The following is a 25,911-nucleotide window of genomic DNA, read 5'->3' on the forward strand; positions in this document are numbered from 1 at the left end:
CCTAATTTTTCTGTGGAATATGGATGTTGGTGGCAAGACCAGGATTTACCAAAACATAGAAACATAGAAAATAGGTGCAGGAGTAGGCCATTCGGCCCTTTGAGCCTGCACCGCCATTTATTATGATCATGGCTGATCATCCAACTCAGAACCCTGCACCAGCCTTCCCTCCATACCCCCTGATCCCCGTAGCCACAAGGGCCATATCTAACTCCCTCTTAAATATAGCCAATGTACCGGCCTCAACTGTTTCCTGTGGCAGAGAATTCCACAGATTCACCACTCTCTGTGTGAAGAAGTTTTTCCTAATCTCAGTCCTAAAAGGCTTCCCCTTTATCCTCAAACTGTGACCCCTCATTCTGGACTTCCCCAACATCGGGAACAATCTTCCTGCATCTAGCCTGTCCAATCCCTTTAGGATTTTATACGTTTCAATCAGATCCCCCCTCAATCTTCTAAATTCCAACGAGTACAAGCCTAGTTCATCCAGTCTTTCCTCATATGAAAGTCCTGCCATCCCAGGAATCAATCTGGTGAACCTTCTTTGTACTCCCTCTATGGCAAGGATGTCTTTCCTCAGATTAGGGGACCAAAACTGCACACAATACTCCAGGTGTGGTCTCACCAAGGCCTTGTGCAACTGCAGTAGTACCTCCCTGCTCCTGTACTCGAATCTTCTCGCTATAAATGCCAGCATACCATTGGCCTTTTTCACCGCCTGCTGTACCTGCATGCCCACTTTCAATGACTGGTGTATAATGACACCCAGGTCTTGTTGCACCTCCCCTTTTCCTAATCGGCCACCATTCAGATAATAATCTGTTTTCCTATTTTTGCCACCAAAGTGGACAACTTCACATTTATCCACATTAAATTGCATCTGCCATGAATTTGCCCACTCACCCAACCCATCCAAGTCACCCTGCATCCTCTTAGCATCCTTCTCACAGCTAACATTGCCGCCCAGCTTCGTGTCATCCGCAAACTTGGAGATGCTGCATTTAATTCCCTCATCCAAGTCATTAATATATATTGTAAACAACTGGGGTCCCAGCACTGAGCCTTGCGGTACCCCACTAGTCACTGCCTGCCATTCTGAAAAGGTCCCATTTATTCCCACTCTTTGCTTCCTGTCTGCTAACCAATTCTCTATCCACATCAATACCTTACCCCCAATACCGTGTGCTTTAAGTTTGCACACTAATCTCCTGTGTGGGACCTTGTCAAAAGCCTCTTGAAAATCCAAATATACCACATCCACTGGTTCTCCCCTATCCACTCTACTAGTTACATCCTCAAAAAATTCTATGAGATTCGTCAGACATGATTTTCCTTTCACAAATCCATGCTGACTTTGTCCGATGATTTCACCGCTTTCCAAATGTGCTGTTATCACATCTTTGATAACTGACTCCAGCAGTTTCCCCACCACCGACGTTAGGCTAACCGGTCTATAGTTCCCCGGTTTCTCTCTCCCTCCTTTTTTAAAAAGTGGGGTTACATTAGCCACCCTCCAATCCTCAGGAACTAGTCCAGAATCTAACGAGTTTTGAAAAATTATCACTAATACATCCACTATTTCTTGGGCTACTTCCTTAAGCACCCTGGGATGCAGACCATCTGGCCCTGGGGATTTATCTGCCTTTAATCCCTTCAATTTACCTAACACCACTTCCCTACTAACATGTATTTCGCTCAGTTCCTCCATCTCACTGGACCCTCTGTCCCCTACTATTTCTGGAAGATTATTTATGTCCTCCTTAGTGAAGACAGAACCAAAGTAATTATTCAATTGGTCTGCCATGTCCTTGCTCCCCATAATCAATTCACCTGTTTCTGTCTGTAGGGCACTACATTTGTCTTTACCAGTCTTTTCCTTTTTACATATCTATAAAAGCTTTTACAGTCAGTTTTTATGTTCCCTGCCAGTTTTCTCTCATAATCTTTTTTCCCCTTCCTAATTAAGCCCTTTGTCCTCCTCTGCTGAACTCTGAATTTCTCCCAGTCCTCAGGTGAGCCACTTTTTCTGGCTAATTTGTATGCTTCTTCTTTGGAATTGATACTATCCCTAATTTCTCTTGTCAGCCACGGGTGCACTACCTTCCTTGATTTATTCTTTTGCCAAACTGGGATGAACAATTGTTGTAGTTCATCCATGCAACCTTTAAATGCTTGGCATTGCATATCCACCGTCAATCCTTTAAGTGTCATTTGCCAGTCTATCTTAGCAAATTCACGTCTCATACCTTCAAAGTTACCCCTCTTTAAGTTCAGAACCTTTGTTTCTGAATTAACTATGTCACTCTCCATCTTAATGAAGAATTCCACCACATTATGGTCACTCTTACCCAAGGGGCCTCTCACGACAAGATTGCTAATTAACCCTTCCTCATTGCTCAAAACCCAGTCTAGAATAGCCTGCTCTCTAGGTGGTTCCTCAACATGTTGGTTCAAAAAACCATCCCGCATACATTCCAAGAAATCTTCTTCCTCAGCACCTTTACCAATTTGGTTCACCCAATCTACATGTAGATTGAAGTCACCCATTATAACTGCTGTTTCCTTATTGCACACATTTCTAATTTCCTGTTTAATACCATCTCCGACCTCACTACTACTGTTAGGTGGCCTGTACACAACTCCCACCAGCATTTTCTGCCCCTTAGTGTTATGCAGCTCTACCCATATTGATTCCACATCTTCCCGGCTTATGTCCTTCCTTTCTATTGCGTTAATCTCGTCTTTAACCAGCAACGCCACCCCACCTCCTTTTCTTTCATGTCTATCCCTCCTGAATATTGAATATCCCTGAACGTTGAGCTCCCATCCTTGGTCACCCTGGAGCCATGTCTCTGTGATCCCAACTATGTCATAATCATTAATAACAATCTGCACTTTCAATTCATCCACCTTGTTACGAATGCTCCTTGCATTGACACACAAAGCCTTCAGGCGCTCTTTTACAACTCTCTTAGCCCTTATACAATTATGTTGAAAAGTGGCCCTTATTATTGATTCCTATAAGATGTTGTGCCAGTGGTAATTTTACAGTGCTTTTATCTGCATTTCTAAGCCTGTACAATTTGTGACTAATGGGGAATGCAGTTGGTTTCCTGTTGGTGAAGTTGAAAAAGCTGACATAAATTAGCAGATCTTTGCTGTTTCATAATGCTACCACAATACGTTAGCAATAGAGGTGTATGTTTTAGATGGTAGATGGTGGAAAGTGTGTCAACCAAGCAAATTGCTGGGTGATTTGCCCTGAACGAGGTCTTGTTTTTGGCATAATAGTGAAGTGATATATAGTGTTCCTTTACTTGGAGGTATGGCGTGCTCATTCACACTCTACATTGATTCAGGAAACCAACTGCAAACTGTAATCATATAGTTGGAAAAATGCCAAGCCTTGAGATTGCACACGTAGTAAAATTCAATTCAGCTGATGATGAGTTTATAAAGCCCCTCATGAATGGTTATTTTTGAGCTGTGGGAATTGTTTTGAATCTATCCTATTAATGCAATCACATAAAACACTGGTGGATGTTTTTAAGTGTGAAGATGGGGCTTCATTTCCACAAAGGTCATTCCTACCACTAAACTCATAGGCAGCTACATCTGCCACAGCTGGAGTAACTTGTTGGTTTCTCTTAAGGATGCTTCCCTCTTTTTGGTTTCTCTTATGAAAGAAAGCTTCCTGTTTGATTTGACATATTTCTTCATCTTGAGAGTCATTTCATTTGAACTGGATTACATCTGACATTTTATTAATTTGTGGGTAGTGAAGAAAATATTTCCTCTTTCTTGTTTTAGCAGTCTGTGCAAGATGAAGGAATAGACAGATGCCTTTGAAGTGCTAATAGAGGAATATATAGCCTCTGTTCTGAAATGCTGTATGAAGGATTGCAAACATAACAAAATATTTTGGTTATTTTGCATTAAAATATGCTTTGATGCTTTATGGGATATTTTAAGATGTCATAAGGACATATTAGGGAAAATTATTAAAAGATCGGTCAAAGAGGTGCTAATGGTGGAGGGAATAAATTCTTAAGTAATCAAGACAGCAAAGTTTGAGAGCTGGAGGAGTTTACAGAGGCAGATAAAGGACTTGAAAATATATTAAAGATTTTAAAATTGAACTGTTGCTTACTAATTTGGATGGATGGAGGGATGATATATGAATAGGACTTGGTGTGAATTTGACATGAATTTTGTTTGACTTCAAGTGTACAGAAGTAGAGTAGGCCAGTTGTGCATAAATAATTAGGGTCTGTTTACAAGGGCTTGGGGAATACCCATTAAGCGAAAGGTAATACTTAATAAAGCATAAACAACAGAAAATCTGCAGATGCTGGAATCTGAGCAAGACACACAAAATGCTGGAGGAAATCAGCAGGCCTGGCAACATCTATGGAAAAAAGTACAGTCAACATTTCGGGCCAAAACCGTTCCGCAGGACGTGCTTAATAAAGCATGTTCTTCAAGGGGGTTAAGAACAGTTACATCAGGATTCTTATTTGAGATTGAGTGACCCAGATTGAGATTGTTTATGTAAAATGTTTGTCCTTGAAGGATTTGTGGATAAGTGCATTATAGGGCTCTTTGACTTTGACGTAGGCAACGTTGCTTTGCAAACTGTAATTTACTGTCGTTCTTTAGAGTGCTGGAAGTATGAGGGAACCAAACAGCTGTGCTAAATGTACAAAGTTAGACTCATCACATGTTGAATACAAATAAAGTTTGTTTTTACTTGAAATGTATAACTGCAAGACAAAAGAGAAATGGATGAAATGATGCTGTAAACTTGTCCAACAAACTTCAGTGGGATTACCAGCTCCTGGAAATCATATAGAATAAAAAGGGGAATAGATACTTTACCATTTTTTAAAAACTTCTCTCTTTGTTATGAATAAATGAAAACCGTATATTTCCATGTAAAACAGAGTATTTCCATGTAAATTTTAGACAGGATACAGGTGATATGGGCCAGCCGGTAGTGTAGTGTCATCAGCACTGGATTCTGAGGTAGATGGTCCTGAGTTCGAACCTGGCCAGGTCCCAACGTAGGCTGCAGCAGTATCTGCATGAAAGAAAGGCCCGACAATCTACTTCCCAATCTTGCTATGAAGACCCTATGGACAACTACACTATCCATAGACAACACTCAACAACAATAACAGATAATTTAGAATGTGTCTCTCCAGAAACCAACCCAATTGGAAAGTGTTTCTGCTTAAGTAAAAATAAAGAGACAAAAAGCAACTAACGTATCTTTGTCTAGGAACAGGAGTCTTTTAGCAAAATTAGCTGAATATAGTTTTAAAGGCAGCACTAGAAAATATTTGCTCAAAATTGGTCGGAACTACAACAGCTGACATTAGCTGTGAATACTTTAGAGGGCAGATAGATCCTACGCATAAATCTGGTGCACTATATTTTTTTCCAAAGCACAGGTGTTGACATTGACATTCTTCAACTTGGAAGACATTGTCCATGATACTCTTAGCCAGCAATATCGTGCAACTACTACTTAGTCATAGAGTGTACAGCACAGAAACAGGACATCTGGCCCATCTGGTCAATGTCATCCATGATACTCATCTACACTAATTCCATTTGCCCAAATTAAGCCTGTATCTCCCTACCCCTTTCTAGCCAAACCATTTAATGTTGTAATTGTTCCTGTCTCTACCACCTCTTCTTGCTGCAAATACCCATGTGTGAAAAACTTTACCCCTCAAATCTTTAAATTCCTTCACTATCATCTTAAACCTGTGCCCACTAGTTATAGACTCTCATGCTCTGGCAAGAAGACTCTGTCACAACTATATAAACCTCCATAAGATTAACCCTCTGCCTCTTCCAGTGAGAATAGACAGCTCATCTAAAAAAAAGAGGATCTAGTGCTTTCCCAGTGTATAAGATGAATAAACTCTTCTTGAGCTTCCAACCAGGTACAGGTATTGATTTTAATCAATGTTTTGATGATAAACTCTGCCATCTTCATCAGGGATGATGCCTTGGCATGTCTAGTCAGTTGGTTTTTATACCCTGCCGTTAGTCCCTCCTGATTGGTTTGTTCTCATCCAATAAGGTTTCCGCTCTCCCACCTTGTTTACAATTGAATTCCTGTTCTTAATTTTTTTTAAAAATTCTTTTCCTCTAGTTTTATTTCAATGGCTTCCTTCATCAAGTGGTCCCTTAAGCTATTGGCGCGGTCAGTAGTTTTGAGCTGTTGAAGTCAGTCCTATGCAATGTTTTGCTACTGCCAATTTCTCTGGGTAACCCAAATGGTTTCTGGAAGGATAGTGAGGATCCTGAAGAAATACCAGATTAATACAATTCACAATCCTGTAAGGAAGCTCAGATCACAGCTTATGTGGGTCGAAGATGACCTAGAACTTGGCACGGCTGGTGTTTACAGGATACCCTGTGAATGCGGAGCAACATATATCAGCCGGATAGGACATGCGGTTGAAACCTGCATCAAGAAGCACAGGAGGTGTATCCGTTTGGGTTACATGCAATGCTCTGCTCCACTGAGTTCTCCAGGTGACCCAAACGATACACCTCCTGTGCTCCTTGATGTGGGTTTCCACCGTGCATCTCATCTGGCCAATATGTGCTGCTCCATATTCACAGGGAATCCTGTAAATGCCAGCCATAAATGCCAACTACTGTGCCGCACCAATAGCTTTTGGGACTGCCTGGTGGAGGAAGCCATTGAAATAAAACTAGAGGAAAAGAATTTTAACAAAGACAAAAGTCTTGCTCTAAGTAAGAACTGGAATTCGATTGTAAACAAGGTGGGACAGTGGAAACCTCATTGGATAAGGACTATCCAATCAGGAGGGATTGATGATGGGAGTATAAATACCACCAGACTAGACATCATCCCTGATGAAGGTGGCAGAGTTTGTCATTGAAACATTGGTTAAAATTGACAGCTGTACCCGGCTGTCAGCTTGCGAAGGGTTTATTCGCCAGCCTATCGCATAGCAAAGGAAGCACAAGTAGTTTCCCTATTTCCTCAGGAGGCTACCCCTTTTGATCCTCACCATTTTTTTATAGATGCACTATGGAAGACATCTTACCTGGGTACATTACAGGCTTGGTGTGGCCTGCAAAAAGCTGCAGAGAGTTGTGGATGCAGCTCAGTACATCATGGAAGCCAGCCTCCCTCTTAGACAGCTTCTACGCTACTGCTATCAGACTATTGAACAGTCCCTTTGTATGGTAAGATGAACTCTTGACCTCACAATCTACCTGTATGACCTTTCACCTTACTGTCCACCTGCACTACATTTTCGCTGTAACTGCAACATCATATTCCCAACCTCAATGCATTGAAGTAATGAAATATTTTGCATGATGATTGCAGCTCCAGCTATAATAAAGACACTTGACACAAGCAGGATAAAGCAAATCATTTGATTGGCATTTTATCCACACTCATTTTCTTCAGCTTCAGCATACTATAGCTGCAGTGTGTATTATCTACAGAAGACGTTAAAGTTTATGCCAGGACTTTCCAAGCTAATGATCTCTGATATCAAGAATAACGGGGCACCAGACACATGAAAATACAGTACTCCATCTGCAGGTTCATCTCCAAGTCACACACACCCCACTGACTTGGAAATATTCCGCTGTTCCTTCATTTTGTGTGTGAGTGTGTGTGCATGCATGCTATAGGGGTAGTAAGTGTTGTGAGCATCGTTATGCTAGTTTTGTCAGATGATATTTCAGCATTACATCACTTTCCTAAATCAAACGAGTAAAGGGTGAAAAATTTTCTTTACCACTGGGACCATATGCAGAATGAAACAGTTCCGATATAGATATTAGTTGCTCACTGCCCAGCTGAGAATAAATTACTGCCAACAGAGTGCCAGGATTATTTCCAGTGTTAGTGAAAATTAATTGGTAACTTCCCTTTAAGAGCTAAAGCCTTGATGTTAATTAATACGGATTAAGTTTGTCAGGTTGACTGGGAGGAAAAAAAGGTGTGGGCCCCTCATAAAATGCCGTGTATTTGCACTTATTTAAGTGTGGAGAGATCTTTCAAAGCCTGTAGAGTTTATCTGTTACTAACAGGGCTTTATTCACATGACATCATGTTGATTCATTGCCTGAGGAATTCTGAGTCATTATCACGTGAATTGCTATGAGATGTCAAGTATTTTAATACAATATTTTAAGAGTTACCTTTAGGATTGTTATGTAAGTAAGGGATGTGAGGATGATGTGCGAGTTCCACTTGTTTGGCTCTTTCTTGCAGAAAAACTTCCAGCATCTTTGCCGAAGGAGGAGCAGTCCATGCTTTGTGAGGCAAAATATGATTGGTATCTTTAGCCCACAGACATTCTAAAATTTGTTGAGTGCTGGTTCGATTCTCAAACAAGTCAAGTTCACTGCGGCTTTTTTGAGACCTGTGTGCAAAGTGATGTGTACTAGATTTACTGTCTGTGTTCTGAACCATGCAAGGTGAATTTGAAAACAGAGGCCTGCTATGAATTAATGGTGGGAGGCTCTCTGTTCGTATAGGGGGAAGACTTTTGTATATTTGTTTTTTGTTTGATGGCTGGCGTCTTCGAATTGTTAGTTCTGTGGTTGTTTTCCTCGGTCTATTCTTCTCTGCCTGTTCCTCCAGGTCATCACAGTTGTTGGGATCCAAGATGCAGTCAAAAGTTGTTATAATGTCATCAACTTCAGAAGTTTCATCTCTTAGACATTTATCCCTATTCTTATCTTTCCGAGTGACCTTTTGTTCATCTTTTTTCTTCTTACAGGAAAATATCTGGTTCAGTACACTGAAGCGTCCCTCTTTTTTCTTGCTTTGGGCAGGTTGCTGTCTTATAGCATCAGATCTGTGGTCAATAACATAATTCACAAGAATTTCTCAGTAGATTTTATAAAGACATTCATTATTTAGTTCCAGATTTTAAAGGAATTAATATTTGAAAATATTATTAACTAAATATTGAAGCATGCTGCATAGGCACAGTTACTGATTTGCTTATTTGATATTGTTTCAAAGTACAGTATTTTGTACATTAAGAGGTTTTTGGGTGCTGATTCTACGTGAATGGTTATTGTACCATTAATTCTCCAAGGTACACGTTATTTCACACAATTAATTCTTCCTTGGTATACTTTAAGTTCAACTTTGCTTAACTTTTCTTTGAGGATCAATTGTAACACTGGACACTTTGTTTATTTTTGTTTAATGTTTGCAAGAAAATGTCAGCCAGAATATCTGCCCCTCTTTGAATGGAACCATGGAATGCTGATTAAGTGTGGCAGGAGTTTCAACTAAAAACTTAGACCTTCCTTCAAAGGTTCTCTATTTTTCAAGATTTTAATACAAACATTCAAATGTAAGTGGCAGTAAAGAAGCTCGTAAAGTCTCAACAGCATTTTCATTAATGGTTCCATCATTGGAGACAGGTGGTTCTTCCACTGGTGGAGATGAGAATCACTGATAAAAACTTATGCATTTCTTTGTTTCACTGTCTCTGCATATGAAGGAAACTTTGCCTAGTAATCATGAGAAATACTAATAGCCTGCTGTTAAAATCAGAGCAAGTACTTGGTTACTATGAGCTTTTTATAGATTTCTAAATGCTGCAATATACTATTCAGCTTGGTGCACTGTATTCTGGAAGAGGGAAAAAGGAATATAAAAGAATGACCATTTTTGCAGTCATTTTTATGAAAGGCAAGTGAAGGTGCTCCAGACCATTCTATTTTGTTTGTTTTAATTACTGGGAGAATTCCTATTGTGCTTAAAATTCTACTTTTAGTATGCAATATTGTTTATTTAGAAACTTTTAGAGATTACATGTGATAAATAAATCTGAATCTTTTTTTCAGTGATTTTTGGGAAAAAGTCTTGGATCAGGCAGAGGTAGATTTGACTGTATCAGCTGGCGAAATAGCGGGTAAGCACTGTTTACACACTGGTGATGAACACTTATATGGCATTACTTTCACAAATAGCTAATTAATTTTACTAGTAACTTTGTAATACTCTAACTATGACAAGGCCAATGTCGTCATGAACAATGTTAGTATTAGTTCTTGCAGTCATAGCTTCACATTTATTTTTCATTTTGTGTTGTAACACCATGGTTTATCTTTTGAATGGTGCAATCATGGGGATAAGATACATAATTCTGGACATGACCTATTAAACTTCCTTTTTATCTTTGCCCTGAAAGCTGTCCATAATTCTGCAGTAAGTGGCATAACACATGCAGTGTCATCTCATAATAGTGATGCTTTTGATGGAACTGGGCAAACCTTGTCATTAGTTTAAGCATTATGCTTTCTTTAGTCACTGAAAAATTGTCATTTTCTATTATAACTGTTTTATTCAATTTACAAAAAAGTAAAATAGCTTGATTTGAAAAGCACAGAATATAAACTTGAGAGTTTGAACCTTTTTATACTGCGTTCAGGTATTACTCTGGCTCAGGGCAATGTATTATTTATCCAACATTCTTTTCACACAAATAATTGATAGGTTTATGTGGAACTTACTTATTTTCCTGTGAGAAAAGCTTGACACATGCTGTGTGCCCACAGTACATTGCATATGTTAAAGGAGTGTTTTCGTTGATGTCTCTTGGACTGCTGTCTACGCCGAGCTGTATCAAAGACCGTACACAGTCTGCCTTCCCTGCAGCAGCAGCCCAATGAAGTGGTGTCCTAGGGAAATGAAAGCACACCAAAAAGGCAACAATTTTACCTCTGAATGGGTAGTAAGATACCTAATACCTTGAATAATGATGAATATTTGATCAGATGCTTCAATGTGAGATACAGTATGTGAAAACCAAGTGGTGAAATTTACATAAGAGATCTGAGGATGACAACAGATTGCAAGGCATACATTTTCTCTATTTATCTAAAAACTCTGAATCACTTTTCTGAAAACTGAAGGAGATTCTCGATGTCTGGAACTCGAAGCTGGCATTCAGCTTTTTGGCCAGTATTTGAAAAGCATAAGATGCGCGGGAGCTTATTTTTAAAATTGGTTTAGAGGTTTAGGGCAGATAATCAGCACTGGATCTTTGCTGCTTTTCCTGCTTTCTGTGTAACTGGAGCATGTTTGAGAACCTGCAAAATGTCAGATCAGATCATAGAAAAAAAACAGTAGAAATAATTATTTGTCTCAGATACACAAAATAGCATTAGCAACAATAATTCGACTGTATAAATTTGAGGAGAATAAAGTAATTTGACATGTACATTGTAAGCTCGGGAAACATCTATTTTTGAATCAATAAATCATGATGTGCTTTTGTATAAAGCTGGAAAATTATCCTAAATTTTATCAATGCACCAAACAGAGCATCTAGTTATTTGCTCTTTATGGACTCTTCTTCTGCACTAATAAAGAGTTATGTTTAGTGATATATAACAGTAACCTAGATTTGAAAATAATCAAATGTTAAGAACTTTAGATTGTCTGAGAACATGATAGGAAATCATTTTGTTATATTTTCTTTATTAAATTATTATTTATTATTTGCTGAAACAGGCACTAAAGGTACTAAACAATATGTTTCTTGACATCTATATTTTGATTTCTTATATCTCTTGAACCATATGCTAGCAAACGAGCAAAAGCCAATTCTCTTTTTTTTTCCTGCATCAAAGCAGACAAAGCCTTAGTATTTTTGCATAGCTGCTTGGTATTTACAGTGAGGGACATCAAGGCACTTTCCTTCTAGTATATGATTTTATCCTATTCTGTAAATACTATTCTTCTAATTCTTATAATCTTACAATACCACAAAGTTAAGGCTTTAATTTAGTTAATACCTTATTCTAATGCATTATTAAACTGATATAATTAATTATACAGCTGAATTGCATTTGAACATTAAGTTTGGTTAATATTAAAATTAGCTGTGCTCTAGTAAGATAATCTTTTATAATCTTTTTATATTGCACCTTTTATGACAAGAGGATGTCCCAAAGAGCTTCATAGCTAGTAAATATTTTTAAGTGTAGTAACTGTTGTAATGTATGATTTTCACCCTGCAAGACTCACAAACAGCACGGCCACACATTTTAATTCCACATCCCATTCCCATTCTGACATGTCTATCCACGGCCTCCTCTACCATAAAGATGAAGCCACATTCAGGTTGGAGGAACAACACCTTATATTCCGTCTGGGTAGCCTCCAACCTGATGGCGTGAACATTGACTTCTCTAACTTCCGCTAATGCCCCACCTCCCCCTCGTACCCCATCCGTTATTTATTTTTATGCACACATTCTTTCTCTCTCTCTCCTTTTTCTCCCTCTGTCCCTCTGACTATACCCCTTGCTCATCCTCTGGGTTCCCCCCCTCCTTGTCTTTCTCCCCGGACCTCCTGTCCCATGATCCTCTCATATCCCCTTTGCCAATCACCTGTCCAGCTCTTGGCTCCATCCCTCCTCCTCCTGTCTTCTTCTATCATTTTGGATCTCCCCTTCCCCCTCCCACTTTCAAATCTCTTACTAACTCTTCCTTCAGTTAGTCCTGACGAAGGGTCTCGGCCTGAAATGTCGACTGTACCTCTTCCTAGAGATGCTGCCTGGCCTGCTGTGTTCACCAGCAACTTTGATGTGTGTTGTGCAAAGAGTTGATCTGTTTTTGGGATGTTGGTTGAACGATAACTATAATTTGGCCACCAGGAGAACTTCCCCTTCTTATTCTTATAATAATGCAGTGAGATCTTTTATGTCAGTCTAACAGGGCAGAAGAGGTACAGTAGAATGTTGTATCCAAAGGAAACTGCCTTCAATGAGCAACACTGAGGATTTAGGTGAATTTGTACTTACATTTGAAGTTGGTCCTGAACCAACAACCTTCTAATTTTAGGGACGAGACTAGTACTATAGAGCTAAGTTTGGCATTATGTCCTTAACATCAATGAAGGGGAGATGGGTATACCTTATCTTATTTTTACAGTGCAAACAGGCTCTTCTACCTACCGAGCAGTGCTGCCCAGCAACCCACCAATTTAAACCAGGCCTAATCACAGGACAGTTTATAGTGACCCATTAACCAATGAACCGGTACCTCTTTAGGCTGTGGGAGGAAACCCACACACAAGAAGAATGTACAAATTTTCTTACAGAGCACGTTGGAATTGAACTTCGAACTCTGACACCCTGAGCTGTAATAGCACTAACTGCTACTCTACCATAGCATGCATGTAAGCTTCAAAGCCAAGATAACCATAACTCCCAATGAATTTTACTGTAATTTGCACTTGAGTCCTCACTGAAGTTATACTCATCATCCAGTATCACAAAATGTTGCTGCATTTGGGGACCTGGGGTACCAGGCAAAGAATGATGGGGAGCAAAGGAGATTTAAAGAAGATACAGACCACCCTGAAATAAGAAGACGAAACCTTAATCCCTAAAAGCTAAGTTCCTCCGAGTGTCCTGTTTGATAGTTGGGCCCATTAGGAACATATCATCCTTATGCTATTTCTTCCATGTTCTCTCACTTTACTTGTTCCCTGTGTGGTCGCTATAAGATGGGACAAGTGATTATCAGGGCACATTCATTAGTATGCCTTTGAATAAATAACTACATGAGCCAATTTTAGAAAACCTGCTTCAAAGCAACCTTAACATGGAAAAAAATTCTCTTACATAATGTTTTTGGTTTTGGTTAAATGTAACATAGAATTTATAAAAAGATGTTTGCTTCTCGAAGTAGTGCAAACAGTCTTCTGGTTTCATATCACAATGAATTTAATACATGTTTGTTAATTATATGGCATTGTACATCACAGTTTGATTTAATACTGCATAAGAAAGGCAAAAGAGTGGCAATAGTTCAAGTGATGTTGAAATGTTTTATTGACTTCTGGGATAGTTGAAATTTATGTATCATTAGGTGCATGTTAATTAACTATTGTACTGATAAAGTTTTACCACACTACTCTTTATCTTAGGCATGTCTTTTACAGAATACAGAATCAAGTGATGTTAATATAATTGGAAATAGTACCTGTCATCCACATCGAGTGATTGCAAATTGCATTCTGGTATCCTTGCTAGTTCGTAGATGATATCGCTGTATCCAGCGGCTGCTGCTATATGAACACTAGTCTTCCCATTTTCATCATCATAGTTTATTATGGATGGGGTCAGGTGATGATCCAAAATGATAGAGGTCATGACTCTATTCCCACTCTGGTGAAAAGCACAGAGGATTAATATTATTCTAACATTCAATGCTGATGACAGTCTTCAATTTTCTTATATCATGAGCTGAGGTAATTTCAATTGAGTAGTAATGAAAAGAAGTATTTTGTGTTGAGTACCATATAATATTGATATGACTCGGACACCGCTGTAGATTGAACAACCCCGTTTATTCACCAGACTTCCATTTTTTAACCTTTTCCACGTTCTGACATCATACCCACTCTGACGCTACGAATACTCACACAATACATTACATCCCCCTTCTCAAGATTTTTTACAACACTGTGAATTACCAAAACAATGCCTCTAGATATGCCCTTCGCCCTTCTTACAGTGCAACAACCATGACATTCAGAAATACTATTAGTTTATCAGAACAGTCAGTTATAATGCTTTCATTATGAAAATACATATAAAGTAGTAAAATTTCACATTATTGCTAATAATGTACCCAATAGTTGTTTAGCGTTGAGCTTAGAACTAAAAGAAAATCAATAGCTGCTACATTACAATAACTTCCTATTTAGCACCAGTGACTTCAGTGCAAAAACATTCAATTGATTTTGAAGTCATTTTGGACGTTCTGAAAGTCATTTCCTTTTTGATAAGCACATTCATTTTCACAAGACATGAGTATAAATTTGGATGAATATGAAGTTTTATCTTTGCTATGAAAAATAGAAAGGCAGAATTTTACTTAAACTGTTAAAAATTGGGAAGTGATGATAGAGCCATTGAGTTATATACTGTATGCAGCACGGAAACCAGCCCTTCCGCTCCACTCATCCACAGCCAACAAATTACCAAATTGAACTTATCTCATTTGGCCCATATCCCGCTAAACCTACCCTATCCATGTACTTGTCCAAAGGTCAAAGAGAAGTCAAAGATGTAGAAAAAAAATCTGGATATCTTTATGCACCAATCGCAAAAAGCAAACAGGCAGGCAGGTTCAGGAAGCATTTAAGAAGCTTGATATGTTTCATAACGCTTCATAATGAGTATGTTGACTTCATTATAACAGGTTTTGAACATATGAGCAAAGATTCCTACCACAATTATGCAGGACCTTGGTGAGACTATATCTGGAGTATCTTGTGTTCACCTTATCAAAAAAAGGATACTCATGTCTCCTGGATGATTACAACAAATGTCCACTATCTTAATTTCTGGGATATCAGGGATGTTAAATGAGAATCAATTGGATTGATACATTCACTTGAGTTAAAAATAATGAAAAGAGATCACGTTGAAATGTATAAAGTTCTGGATACTAGACGCAGGTCAGATATTTCAGCAGGCTGGTAGGCCTAAAACTAGGGTTCACAGTCTTATTGACACGCAAAAAGAATTTAAAACTGAGTTGAGGAGAAACTTCATCCCTCAAAGGGTAGAATTCTCTGCTACAGAATGTTGTGAATGTCAAATTGCTGAAGTTATCAAAGATGAAAATAGATTTCTAGCTACAAATGTTATTAGTGGGTAAAGAGAGAGAGCAGGAATATGGCATTGAGCTCAAAGATCAAACGTGATCATACTGAATGGCAAAACATGCTCAAAACTAACCCTGCCCCAATTTTTCCATGCTTTTTATGACTTGAATCCTCATTAAATATGTTGATGAAACCTTGCTTATCATTCTTAAGTAAGGCTGACTTAATTCTAATAAGAGCAAGGTAATGCACTTTGGGAGTACGAGTAAGGTTAGGATTTACGCAATGAATGATGGTGCCTTAGGGAGTTTGGGACAGAGGGACATCGGTGTACAAGTTCAAGGATCAGGGAAGGTGACGGAAGGAAGTGGTAAAGAAGGCATGTAGGATACTTGCCTTCATTATCAGAGGCATAGAACTGTAAGAGACGTTATGGTGTAACTTTTTAAAATATTTGCTGAGCCACATCTGAAGTACTCTATACACTTCTGTTTGCCACTTTATAGGAAGGACAAGATTGAACTGTAAATGGCACACAAGAGTTTCATCAAGATTTTTCCTACAATGCAACATTTCAGTTATGATGAGAGACTGGATAGGCTGGTTTTGCTTCCCTTGGAGTGGAGAAGGCCAAGGATACCCTAATAGTGCGTTACAGAATAATGAGCGCAAAGACTGAGTAGATTGTGGCAAACTTTTCTCCTAAGCAGAGGTTTCTAAAGGTAAGGGCACAGGCATAGGATAAGAGATGTTGAAGGAATCTGAAGAAGAATTGGCATTCTAACTGGTTGCATCACTGTCTGGTATGGAGGTGCCACTGCGCAGGATCGGAAAAAGCTGCAGAAAGTTGTAAACTCAGCCAGTTCCATCAAGGGCACTAGCCTCCCCAGCATCCAGCTCAGCTTCAAAAGGCGATGTTTCAAAAAGGTGGCATCCATCATTAAGGACCCCCATCACCCAGGACATGCCCTGCTCGCATTGCTCCCATCAAGGAGGAGGTACAGGAGACTGAAGACACACACTCAATATTTCAAGAATAGCTTCTTCCCCTCTGCCACCAGATTTCTGAATGGACAATGAACCCATGACCACTAACTCAGTATTTTTTCCCTCTCTTTTTGTACTACTTATTTAATTTATTTTTAAAAATATATATTGTAATTTATAGTTTTTATTCTTATGTATTGCAATGTGCTCCTGCCAAAAAACAACAAATTCCATGACATATGCCAGTGATATTAAACCTGACTCTGATTCTGAACTATTTCATTCAATGACAGGTAGAATTTGGAACCTATTGCCACAGCGGGTAACGGAGGTAGGGACTCTGAATGCTTAAGTGGTAAGGAGATGAGGCTACACACTAAGTCCTGGTAAGTGAAATAAATACAGATAGCTGCTTGTCAGCGTGGACTTGGTGGATTGAAGAGCCTTTTTTTCTGAACAGTATACCTCTATAAATCCTACAAAACCATGGGATTAAGGTAAGGTATTCATAATGCATGAAAAGATAATAAATATTCACATATTTTACTATTTTCAGGTTACCTTTGCACCACAATTAGATTATCTCACTCAGTTCTCTCAACAACTATTTGGCATATGAGCCTAAAGTAATAGATCCTAAACTGTCTTGCAGCTGGAGAATAAGAACAGCTTGATTTCTTCCCAGTGAGTACAACTTTGGAGCAAAGCCCTGTTTTTGGCTAGATACTTGTTTACATCTGCTTAAATTCTGGAAACCAGAATGGGTTTGTGCATGTGTCCCGCTATGTTTCTGTAAATTCTCTAAATCTTCACAGGGAAAATGTAATTAACTGTTGCAGTTGGAAACTTTGCTTATTACCTCAGAACTGGATGATCCAAACAGGAGAATCTTTCATACAGTGTAATTGTGTGTTCTGCATGTCTGACTAGTCTTGGGTCTCTGTTCTTTTCTGATTCTTGGGGTTCTTTTGGGGGTTAAGAATGGCCAGGAGTATTAATTCTTAACAATCATCTATTTTAAGGTTTAAAAAGAGATACAGACATTTGAAACTAGGTGAAGAGCTGAGTAGCAAAAGCAGAGATCAATGAAAAGTGAAGATGAAGAAAAAGAAAAAAATGACACTCTAAAAAATCCTTCACCTTTAGCATCCAGGTAACAGAAACTCCTTAGATAAGAGTGAGCCAATCAATGGTTGCACAATTACATCTCGTGGGTCATGTGCCAATGAAAAATGAGAAAGATGATAAACTCTTCTGTAACTGCAATACTGCTTTCTGTCAGTAAGTGGGGACTAACACCACATACTGTGAAAAATACATGAGTTTGATAAAAAAGTATAAATTCATTAATTCATCTAATATAAAAGGTATTAAAAAGCCATTGGATTCCAACACTAGTGGCCCAGGGCAGGCATATCAAAGGTGTTCTGACCAAGTTCTGGGATTTACAACAAGGTCTGTCAACTTACGGATTTGAAATCTATTCAACTACATGTACATCAGAAATTTCAAGGCTATTTTTACTGCCTCTTGTTACTCCCTCAGCAAACTGAAACCCTTAAGTTAATTATATGATAGTCAATGTCTTTTAATTTGAGGATTAAGCAAAAAGTGTAACATCTCCATTAAAACGATAGACTGAAAACTCTGTTTGAATGTATTAAGCAGATGTTCATACCTACCACAGGCAGATTATTGCCTTATGTCTGGGCAGAAATTAGTCTCATCAGTAATCCGCAGGTCAGATCATTTACTTGTTAAAGTGCAGAATGATCTTTCTTTCTTTCAGTTAAATGAAGGTCAAGTGGGCTTCATAATGAGCTTCTAATCCATCAGACTATAAAGGTCACATGATCTACTAATTATGGCAGTTTTTGGTTTTCTTAATTTTAAGAACCATGTAACAGGGAGCTCACTTTGGTGTACTCTGGTAAATAATTAATTCTGCATCCAATTGCTTGACAATCTGCAAATACAGTATTAAATATTATTGGTGAAAAAGAATCTAGGTCAACTCTATTAAAATGAGGGAAGATGTCACTCTACTGGAAAGATAAGAATATGATTTGAAAATATTTCTTCTCAGAATAATTAAAGATCTATTGTGCCATCCATTTTTACAGCAGCTGTAAATCATTGCAGGCAGTTTGTTCGTTTCAAAGAGGGTTTTTTTTTCCTGAATCACTCAAATAGTGAACTGTGATGAATTTCTTAGTTTTGCTAATAACTTGTAGTTCGGTCATCATCCTAGCTTGTCACACCAGACTGCCAGCCACTCTAGTGTTGTTTGGTTGATGTTGAGCAGGTCAGTGTCAGCTAAATCAGGTGAGAGTGGGCAGTTGCGCAGAACGTGTTCAATGTTCTGCACCCTATCGCCACACTCACAGGATTCGCTGGTCTTTAAGCCCCACTTCACCATATTGTCTCCCGTCCTACAAACTCCCGCTCTTGCTCCGTTGAGAGTGCACCACTTCCATCTGTCACGAAGTGCCCCGTCTGGCAACATTTCTGTGGGGGCTTGCACTGTATTGTTTGGTGGGATTCTGTTTGTTGTATTTCGGTAATAAATATTGTGTCATCCATCTCTTTACCCATACAGTGAGTGGAAAGTTACGTATATTTTCACCTTATGTCTGTATGTCTGTTTATTGACTATTGTTCAAAAGAACAAGCTCTCCTTGAACATTTTCTCAATCTTACTCAGCCAGAGGACACTAATGTCAGTTTTAGTATTCCTACCTAGAAGCAGCTGAGAACAAATTATAACTTAAGATCTTGCTGGTCTTTTTTGTTAACTGCCGGATTATACCTCTTGACCCTTTCAGATCATACCATTTAAGCCGTCAGCAACCAACTCAAGTAACTGAATTTGTTTTAGCAATATAATCTTACCTGCACTGCCCAATGAAGGGCTGTTTTAAAGTCTTTATCAACCAAGGTTGGGTCAGCTCCTTTTTGCAGTAAAGCCTGGACATGTTGTGGCCGGTTATGAAAAGCAGCCCAGTGGAGTGGGGTCATTCCCTTGACATTAAGACATAGGGATTAAAAACTAGTAATAAAATTTTACAATGGTGCGTGCTAGAACTTTTTTAAAAAACATGCCTGAAAATATGATTGCGCTGTTATAGTTGTTACGTAGCTTTAACATAATGAAGACTGAACAGTGTTGTCAACTTGAAAATGAAGATCAAGATTCCAAAGTCTCGCATGTTTGCATAATAATTTTACAACAGATTTTCTTGAGATAGTATATGAAGATCTGAATTTTCAGGAATTTAATCTTCAGGTGCTATTTTTCAGACAATTTTGAGCATTCAAGCAAGAAGACAAATTGTGAGATGGTAAAGGTAAAAATATTGCACAAGAGGTTGATGGTCAATTGTTATTGGACTTCAGGCAGCATTACTTTTCCTCACCTGAAAAATACCACTAGAACAAATTAAGCAGACTTTTGTTTAATATCTCTGCTCCATTATTTATCTGGACCATAATTGTACTTCAGTGTTAATAAGGTGAAGGTGATATGGCAAAAGAAATATATAAGCTTTGGAACAATAAGCCAAGTGGACAGTTTGATTAGAATTGTTTCATACAATGGGTGAGGGTTAGAATGAATGTCCAGTGGCCTGCTCAAAATTGATGCCACTGTCATTTTAAGCTGGCAAGATATGTAGTTATAAAATCTCATGAGAATTGAAGTAGTGAAAAATGTGCTTTCAAGCACTAAATATCCTGGATGAGTCAAAATTGTAATTTATGCAAATACCATTCCTCTTTTTAATGTATTTTTTGTAGAATTTGCATCCTCTAAGTTCCTGAATGGTGTCCTAATCTCATCGATTAATTTAGAGAAGATATATATAAACTGTGCCTTGAATGCTTTCTTTATGCACTCTTTGGGTCACCTGCTTAATTTACAATCAGAGATTTGGACATTTCCGGATTTTAACATTGTTAACATGGCCCAATGTGGTATTGATAATTTTCAGACATTTATTCAAATTATGTATCCAACAAGTTAAAAGCACAGCATTTTTCACTCACTTCGTTGTCTTGGTGATTTATTTCACACATTGTGGTTTTCTGCAACAGTAGAGCCAGGAGTCTACAACAAATGAAAGATAGCTTTTAACAAATTATTATAACGGTTAGTAATATATGGCAAAATTATTTGTTAATCAGTAGATTATAAGGGCCTCAGCCCTTATAATTCAAGGAAATAGGGTTACTGTACCTTTCTTTATAAAAACCTTCCCTAGTTTTTTTTTTAACCTCTGATACTACTTATGTTCCTGTGTTTTGCAGGAATAGGGGCACCTAACTAGCACATTTTCCAGACATAAAACTGTTCTCTTTTTGTAATCAATATTGTTTTTTTGAAAAAAACAAATGCACAGACATTGGATTTTCGGATTTAGATGTTGGCAGAAGCTTCTTTAAGAGTGCTTTAAGAGTGCCAAGCTTATCTAATTAACCACAGCAGCAATATGATAAGAGAGGAAAATCAAGCCCTTTATCCCATTTACTGACTGGTTTCCATGAAATGCAGCATTATTTCTTGTCTATCGATCTTTCCTATTGCCAAAATTCAGAAGCTATGTTTATTTATTGGACTGGAAAGCCAATCTAGTCTTAACAGTATAGGTGATTTTCTATGATTCTTTTGGAAGTCACATTAATGAAAGTCACAATGGAAAGTAGCACTATATGGTAGAACTTTACTAGTGACAATCCTGCAACTTTGGTTGCTAGATACATAAGAATAGATTTTGTTCATGCCCCTGGAAGTCATAGAGTTTGTTGTAAATGTAGCCGTTGCTGCTGGTGCTGCAGCAAACCTGCTCATACTACACTGCAGCACTCAATGCTATCATCCCCTCACAACTGATCAGTAATATTTCAAGACCTTGGCCTCAACACCTCCTTGTGCAATTAAATTCTCGATTTCAGCACTGCAGATCCCAGTCAGTTTGGATGGATAACAATATCTCCTCCACAATCTCCATCAGCACAGGTGCACCACCAGCCTGTGTGCTCAGTCCTTTGTTCTACTCCCTTTACACTTGTGACTGTCTGACTAGGCACAGTTCCAATGCCACATTTAAGTTTGCTGATCATTGGTCAAATCAAAGGTGGTGAAGAAAAAGCACATAGGAGGTAGATCTGGCTGAGTGGTGCCACTGCAACAACCTCTCACTCAATGTCAGCAAGACCAAGGAGCTGATTATTGACTTCAGGAGAAGGAAACCAGAAGTCCTTGTGCCAGTCCTCATTGGGGGAATCTTCAGTGGAGAGGGTCAGCAACTTTAATTCCTCAGTCTTATCATTTCAGACCCCTGTCCTGGGCCGACACGTGAGTGCAATTACAAAGAAAACATCTACTTCCTTGGGAGTTTGTGAAGATTCGGTATGACATCTCAAACTTTGACGAACTTCTATAGATGTGTGGTGGAGACTAAAATGATTGGCTGCATCACAGCCTGGTATGGAATCACCAATGCCCTTGAACGGAAAATCCTACAAAAAGTAGTAGATATAGCCCAGTCCATCACGAGTAAAGCCCTCTGCACTTTTGAGCAGATCTACATGGAGTGCTATTGCTGGAAAGCAACATCCATCGTCATGGACCCCCATCACCCAAGTCATGCTCTCTTCTTGCTGCTGCCATCAGGTAGAAGGTACAGGAGCCTCAGGTCTCACACCACCAGGTTCAGGGACAGTTGAACATAAGGTATCTGAACCAGAGGGGATAACTTCACTCACCTCATTACTGAACTGTTCCCACAACCTAAGGGCTCACTTTCAAGGACTCTTCATCTCACGTACTCAATATTTTATTGCTTCTTTATTGTTATTATTTTCTTTCTTTTTGTATTTTCACAGTTTGTTGTCTTTTGCACGCTGGTTGTCCACACTTGGTGCAGTTTTTCATTGATTCCTTTATGGTTATTGGATTTATTATGAATGCCTGCCAGAAAATGAATCTCAGGGTTGTATACAGTAATGTATGCTGTAGGTACTTCGATAATAAATTTATTTTGAACTTTCAGCAGTATAATATTCCTAAATCTTGCCCATACACTTCTTCCCAATTCATTTAGGAAGACCCAATTGTGTTCTTCCGGCACATAATCAGCTCTTTCACAAATTTTGGTGAAAGGCTCAAGGTTTTGCATGGCCTACTTCAGGTTAGCTCTAGCTGCATAGGCCTGATAAAGAGGAGGATTTAGGCAACAGAACTGCAGTCAAGCCAGGAAAGAAAGCTGCACCAGTTTTTGTTTATTTTTGAACAGTTTTAAGAAAGCAAAGTAAACATGGGCAGATATTGTAGAACAAGTGGAGGTTATCTCAAAGTTCAAAATAGATATATTATCAAAATACATATATGACACCATATACAACCCTGAGATTCATTTACTTGTGGGCATTCTCAATAAATCCATAAAAGAATAATAACCATAATAGAATCCATGAAAGACTGCACCAAGCTGGATGTTCAACCAGTGTGCAAAAGACAACAAACTGTTCAAATTCAAAAAGGAGAGAAATAAACCATAAATCTCAAGAACATGAGATGAGGAAAACTTGAAAGTGATTCCATAGATTGTGGGAAAACTTCACTGATAGGGCAAGGAAGTTGAGTGAGGTTATCCCCTTTGGTTCAAGAGCCTGATGATTGATGGGTAATTACTGTTCCTGAACCTGACGGTGTGAGTCCTGAGGCTCCGGTATCTTCCCTCAGGTGGCAGCAGTGAGAAGAGATCATGTCCTGGGTAGTGGCAATCCCTGATAATGGATGCTGCTTTCCTGTGACAACGTTTCATGTAGATGTGCTCAATGGTGGGGAGGGATTTACTTGTGATGGACTGGGCCATATCCACTACTTTTTGTAGGATTTTCTGGTCAAGGATAGCCAGTCAATATACTCCTCCCCACACACCTATAGAAATTTGAAAAAATTTAGAAGTCATGCTAAACCTTCGCAAACTGTTAAGGAAGTAAAGGTGCTGCCATCCACGCTTCTTGTAATTGCACTTACGTGCTGGGCCCAGGATAGTTGCTCCAAAATAATAACATCGAGAAACTTATAGTTGCTGACTCTCTCCACTTCTGATCTTCTGATGAGGATTAGCTCATGGACCTCTAGTTTCCTCTTTCTGAAGGCAATAATCAGCTCCTTGGTCTTGCTGACATTGAGTAAGAGGTTGTGGTTATGGCATCACTCAGACAGATTTTCCATCTTCCTCCTATATGCTGATTTGTCACCACCTTTGATTTGGCCTGTGACAGAGAAGTTGAACGTGGCATTGGAACTGTGCTTAGCTACATAGTCACAAATGTGAAGTGAGCGGAGCAGGGAGTAAGCACACGGGCTTCTGGCGCACATGCGCTGATGGAGATCATGGAGGAGGTGTCATTGCCATTCCGAACTGACTGGAGTCTGCAAGTGAAGAGATTGCAGATCCAAATGCACAAGCCAAGGTCTTATAGCTTATTGATCAGTTTTGAGGAGATGAATGCCAAGCTGTAGTTAATAAAGAGCATCCAATGAATGCACCTTTGCTGTCCAGATGTTCAGGATTGAGTGAAGAGCCAGCGAGATGGCATCTGCTGTGGTCCTGTTGCTCCGGTAGGCAAATTGGAGCAGATCCAAGTCACCTCTCAGGCAGTAATTGATATGTTTCATTACCAGCCTCTCAATATGCTTCATCTCTGTGGTTATAAGTGCTACTGGACGGTAATCATTGAGGCAGGTTACCACTTTCTTCTTCGGCACTGGTATAATTGAAACCCGCTTGAAGCAGGTGGGTACCTGAGACTGCCAAAGTGAGTGGTTAAAGAGCTGAGTGAACACTCCAGCAAGTTGATCAGTGCAGGTTTTAAGTACCTGGCCAGATACCCTGTCTGAGCTGAATACTTTTCTTGGGTTCACCTTTCTGAAGGCAGCATATGATAAGAAGTAAATGCTGCCTTTTAGGTTTGACGCATTGCAAGTAACTGGACACGGCAAAGAATCCTTACCTAAAAAGACCAGCATTCTTCACTGCCAGTCCTACTGAGCTGGATTACCTGATCCATGCAATTTGATCAAGTTTATTCATTCATTTATAATGTAGTAATGGTGGCATTGATTCTCTACCAAATTTTACAAACGTAATATCAAAAGGCCCTTGCAGAGACATGGAGGAAAGTTTTTTGGACTCAATTAGTTTGTTTATTTGTACAACTATTGCTGTTTCTTAGTACAATGACAGATCATTTGACCTTATAAGGAGAACTTTTCAGCAGTGGCGTTCATGAATTAACTCAACATTAATTGTATGAGATTATCACAGACCACAATATACATTAAAATTTATTATAATGGTTTATTTGTGTAACAATATTGTTACATATGCTTAGTATATTTATATTGTTTGAATGCCTCTTGTTTTTGAAACTTTGCCATAGAGTTTGTATATTACCTTCCTTTTAAATACTCTAATTACAATTATAATCACATAGGTAGTTGCAGCTAGAGGAGTTCAGGCACACGGAAGACTAGCTACTTGTTTCTGGAGCTGAACTTAATTGCAATTGATATTAGTGACAAACTCTTCTTTCAAGAGTAATTAGTTTTACGTTTTTATTGTTTGGGTTATGAGCTGGAGGACATTTCAGTAAAACATCAACCTGACAATGAATGTGGAGGATGCTTCAAAATATTATCATGAAGTGCCCAGGCAGTGTGGATAAGAAAGGCCTCTTTCATTTGGCAGAGGGATCAGTGAATAGGGACACATTGTTAATTGTTGGATTAGAGGGGAATTGAGTTAAAAACACCATCCAATTAGCTCACTTCTTGAAGAGAAGGTGGAGGCAGAAATTCACATCATATTTAATATTTAGCTGATTGAGTTTGGAATCCATGAAGGGCTGCAGCATACAAGGCCAAGGTCTGAAATCTGTGAAGTGGAAATAACCTAAGTGGCTTATTTTTTAGCCAATCTGGACACAGTTGAGTGAAAACCCTCACTGTGTGCACTAATTCTATAATGTGAATCTGTGATTCAGTGATGGCAGTGCACACCACTAGGTCAGTAAATTATGCTTTTTCTTAGCTATGTTTGAGGCACATTTCCCCAAAGTTGCTTATGGCTTTGCAGGATAAAACACTTACTACCGAGGAGTGAATGCCGGAAACAATAATTTGTCTTTTCTGCATAAACATCCTGATTGACATCCTGTGTACCTGTGAACATTTCTGCTTTCGTCAGCATCTT

General features: G+C 38.8%; 1 protein-coding gene across 1 annotated transcript in view; it reads right to left on the bottom strand.

The window, feature by feature from the left end:
• Nucleotides 1–8,197: 8,197 nt before the first annotated feature.
• Nucleotides 8,198–25,911, bottom strand: part of ankrd55 (ankyrin repeat domain 55) — a 59,057-nt gene continuing 41,343 nt past the window's right edge. The window contains exons 5-9 of the mRNA XM_072254382.1: nucleotides 20,693–20,753; nucleotides 19,541–19,669; nucleotides 14,029–14,213; nucleotides 10,546–10,713; nucleotides 8,198–8,870 (exon numbers count right to left, since the gene is read on the bottom strand). Of these exons, the coding sequence (XP_072110483.1) occupies nucleotides 8,198–8,870; nucleotides 10,546–10,713; nucleotides 14,029–14,213; nucleotides 19,541–19,669; nucleotides 20,693–20,753 (1,216 nt within the window). The remainder of the gene's footprint in view (nucleotides 8,871–10,545; nucleotides 10,714–14,028; nucleotides 14,214–19,540; nucleotides 19,670–20,692; nucleotides 20,754–25,911) is intronic.

This window comes from Mobula birostris, chromosome 3 (genome assembly GCF_030028105.1).
Source record: "Mobula birostris isolate sMobBir1 chromosome 3, sMobBir1.hap1, whole genome shotgun sequence".
NCBI classification, from domain to species: domain Eukaryota; kingdom Metazoa; phylum Chordata; class Chondrichthyes; order Myliobatiformes; family Myliobatidae; genus Mobula; species Mobula birostris.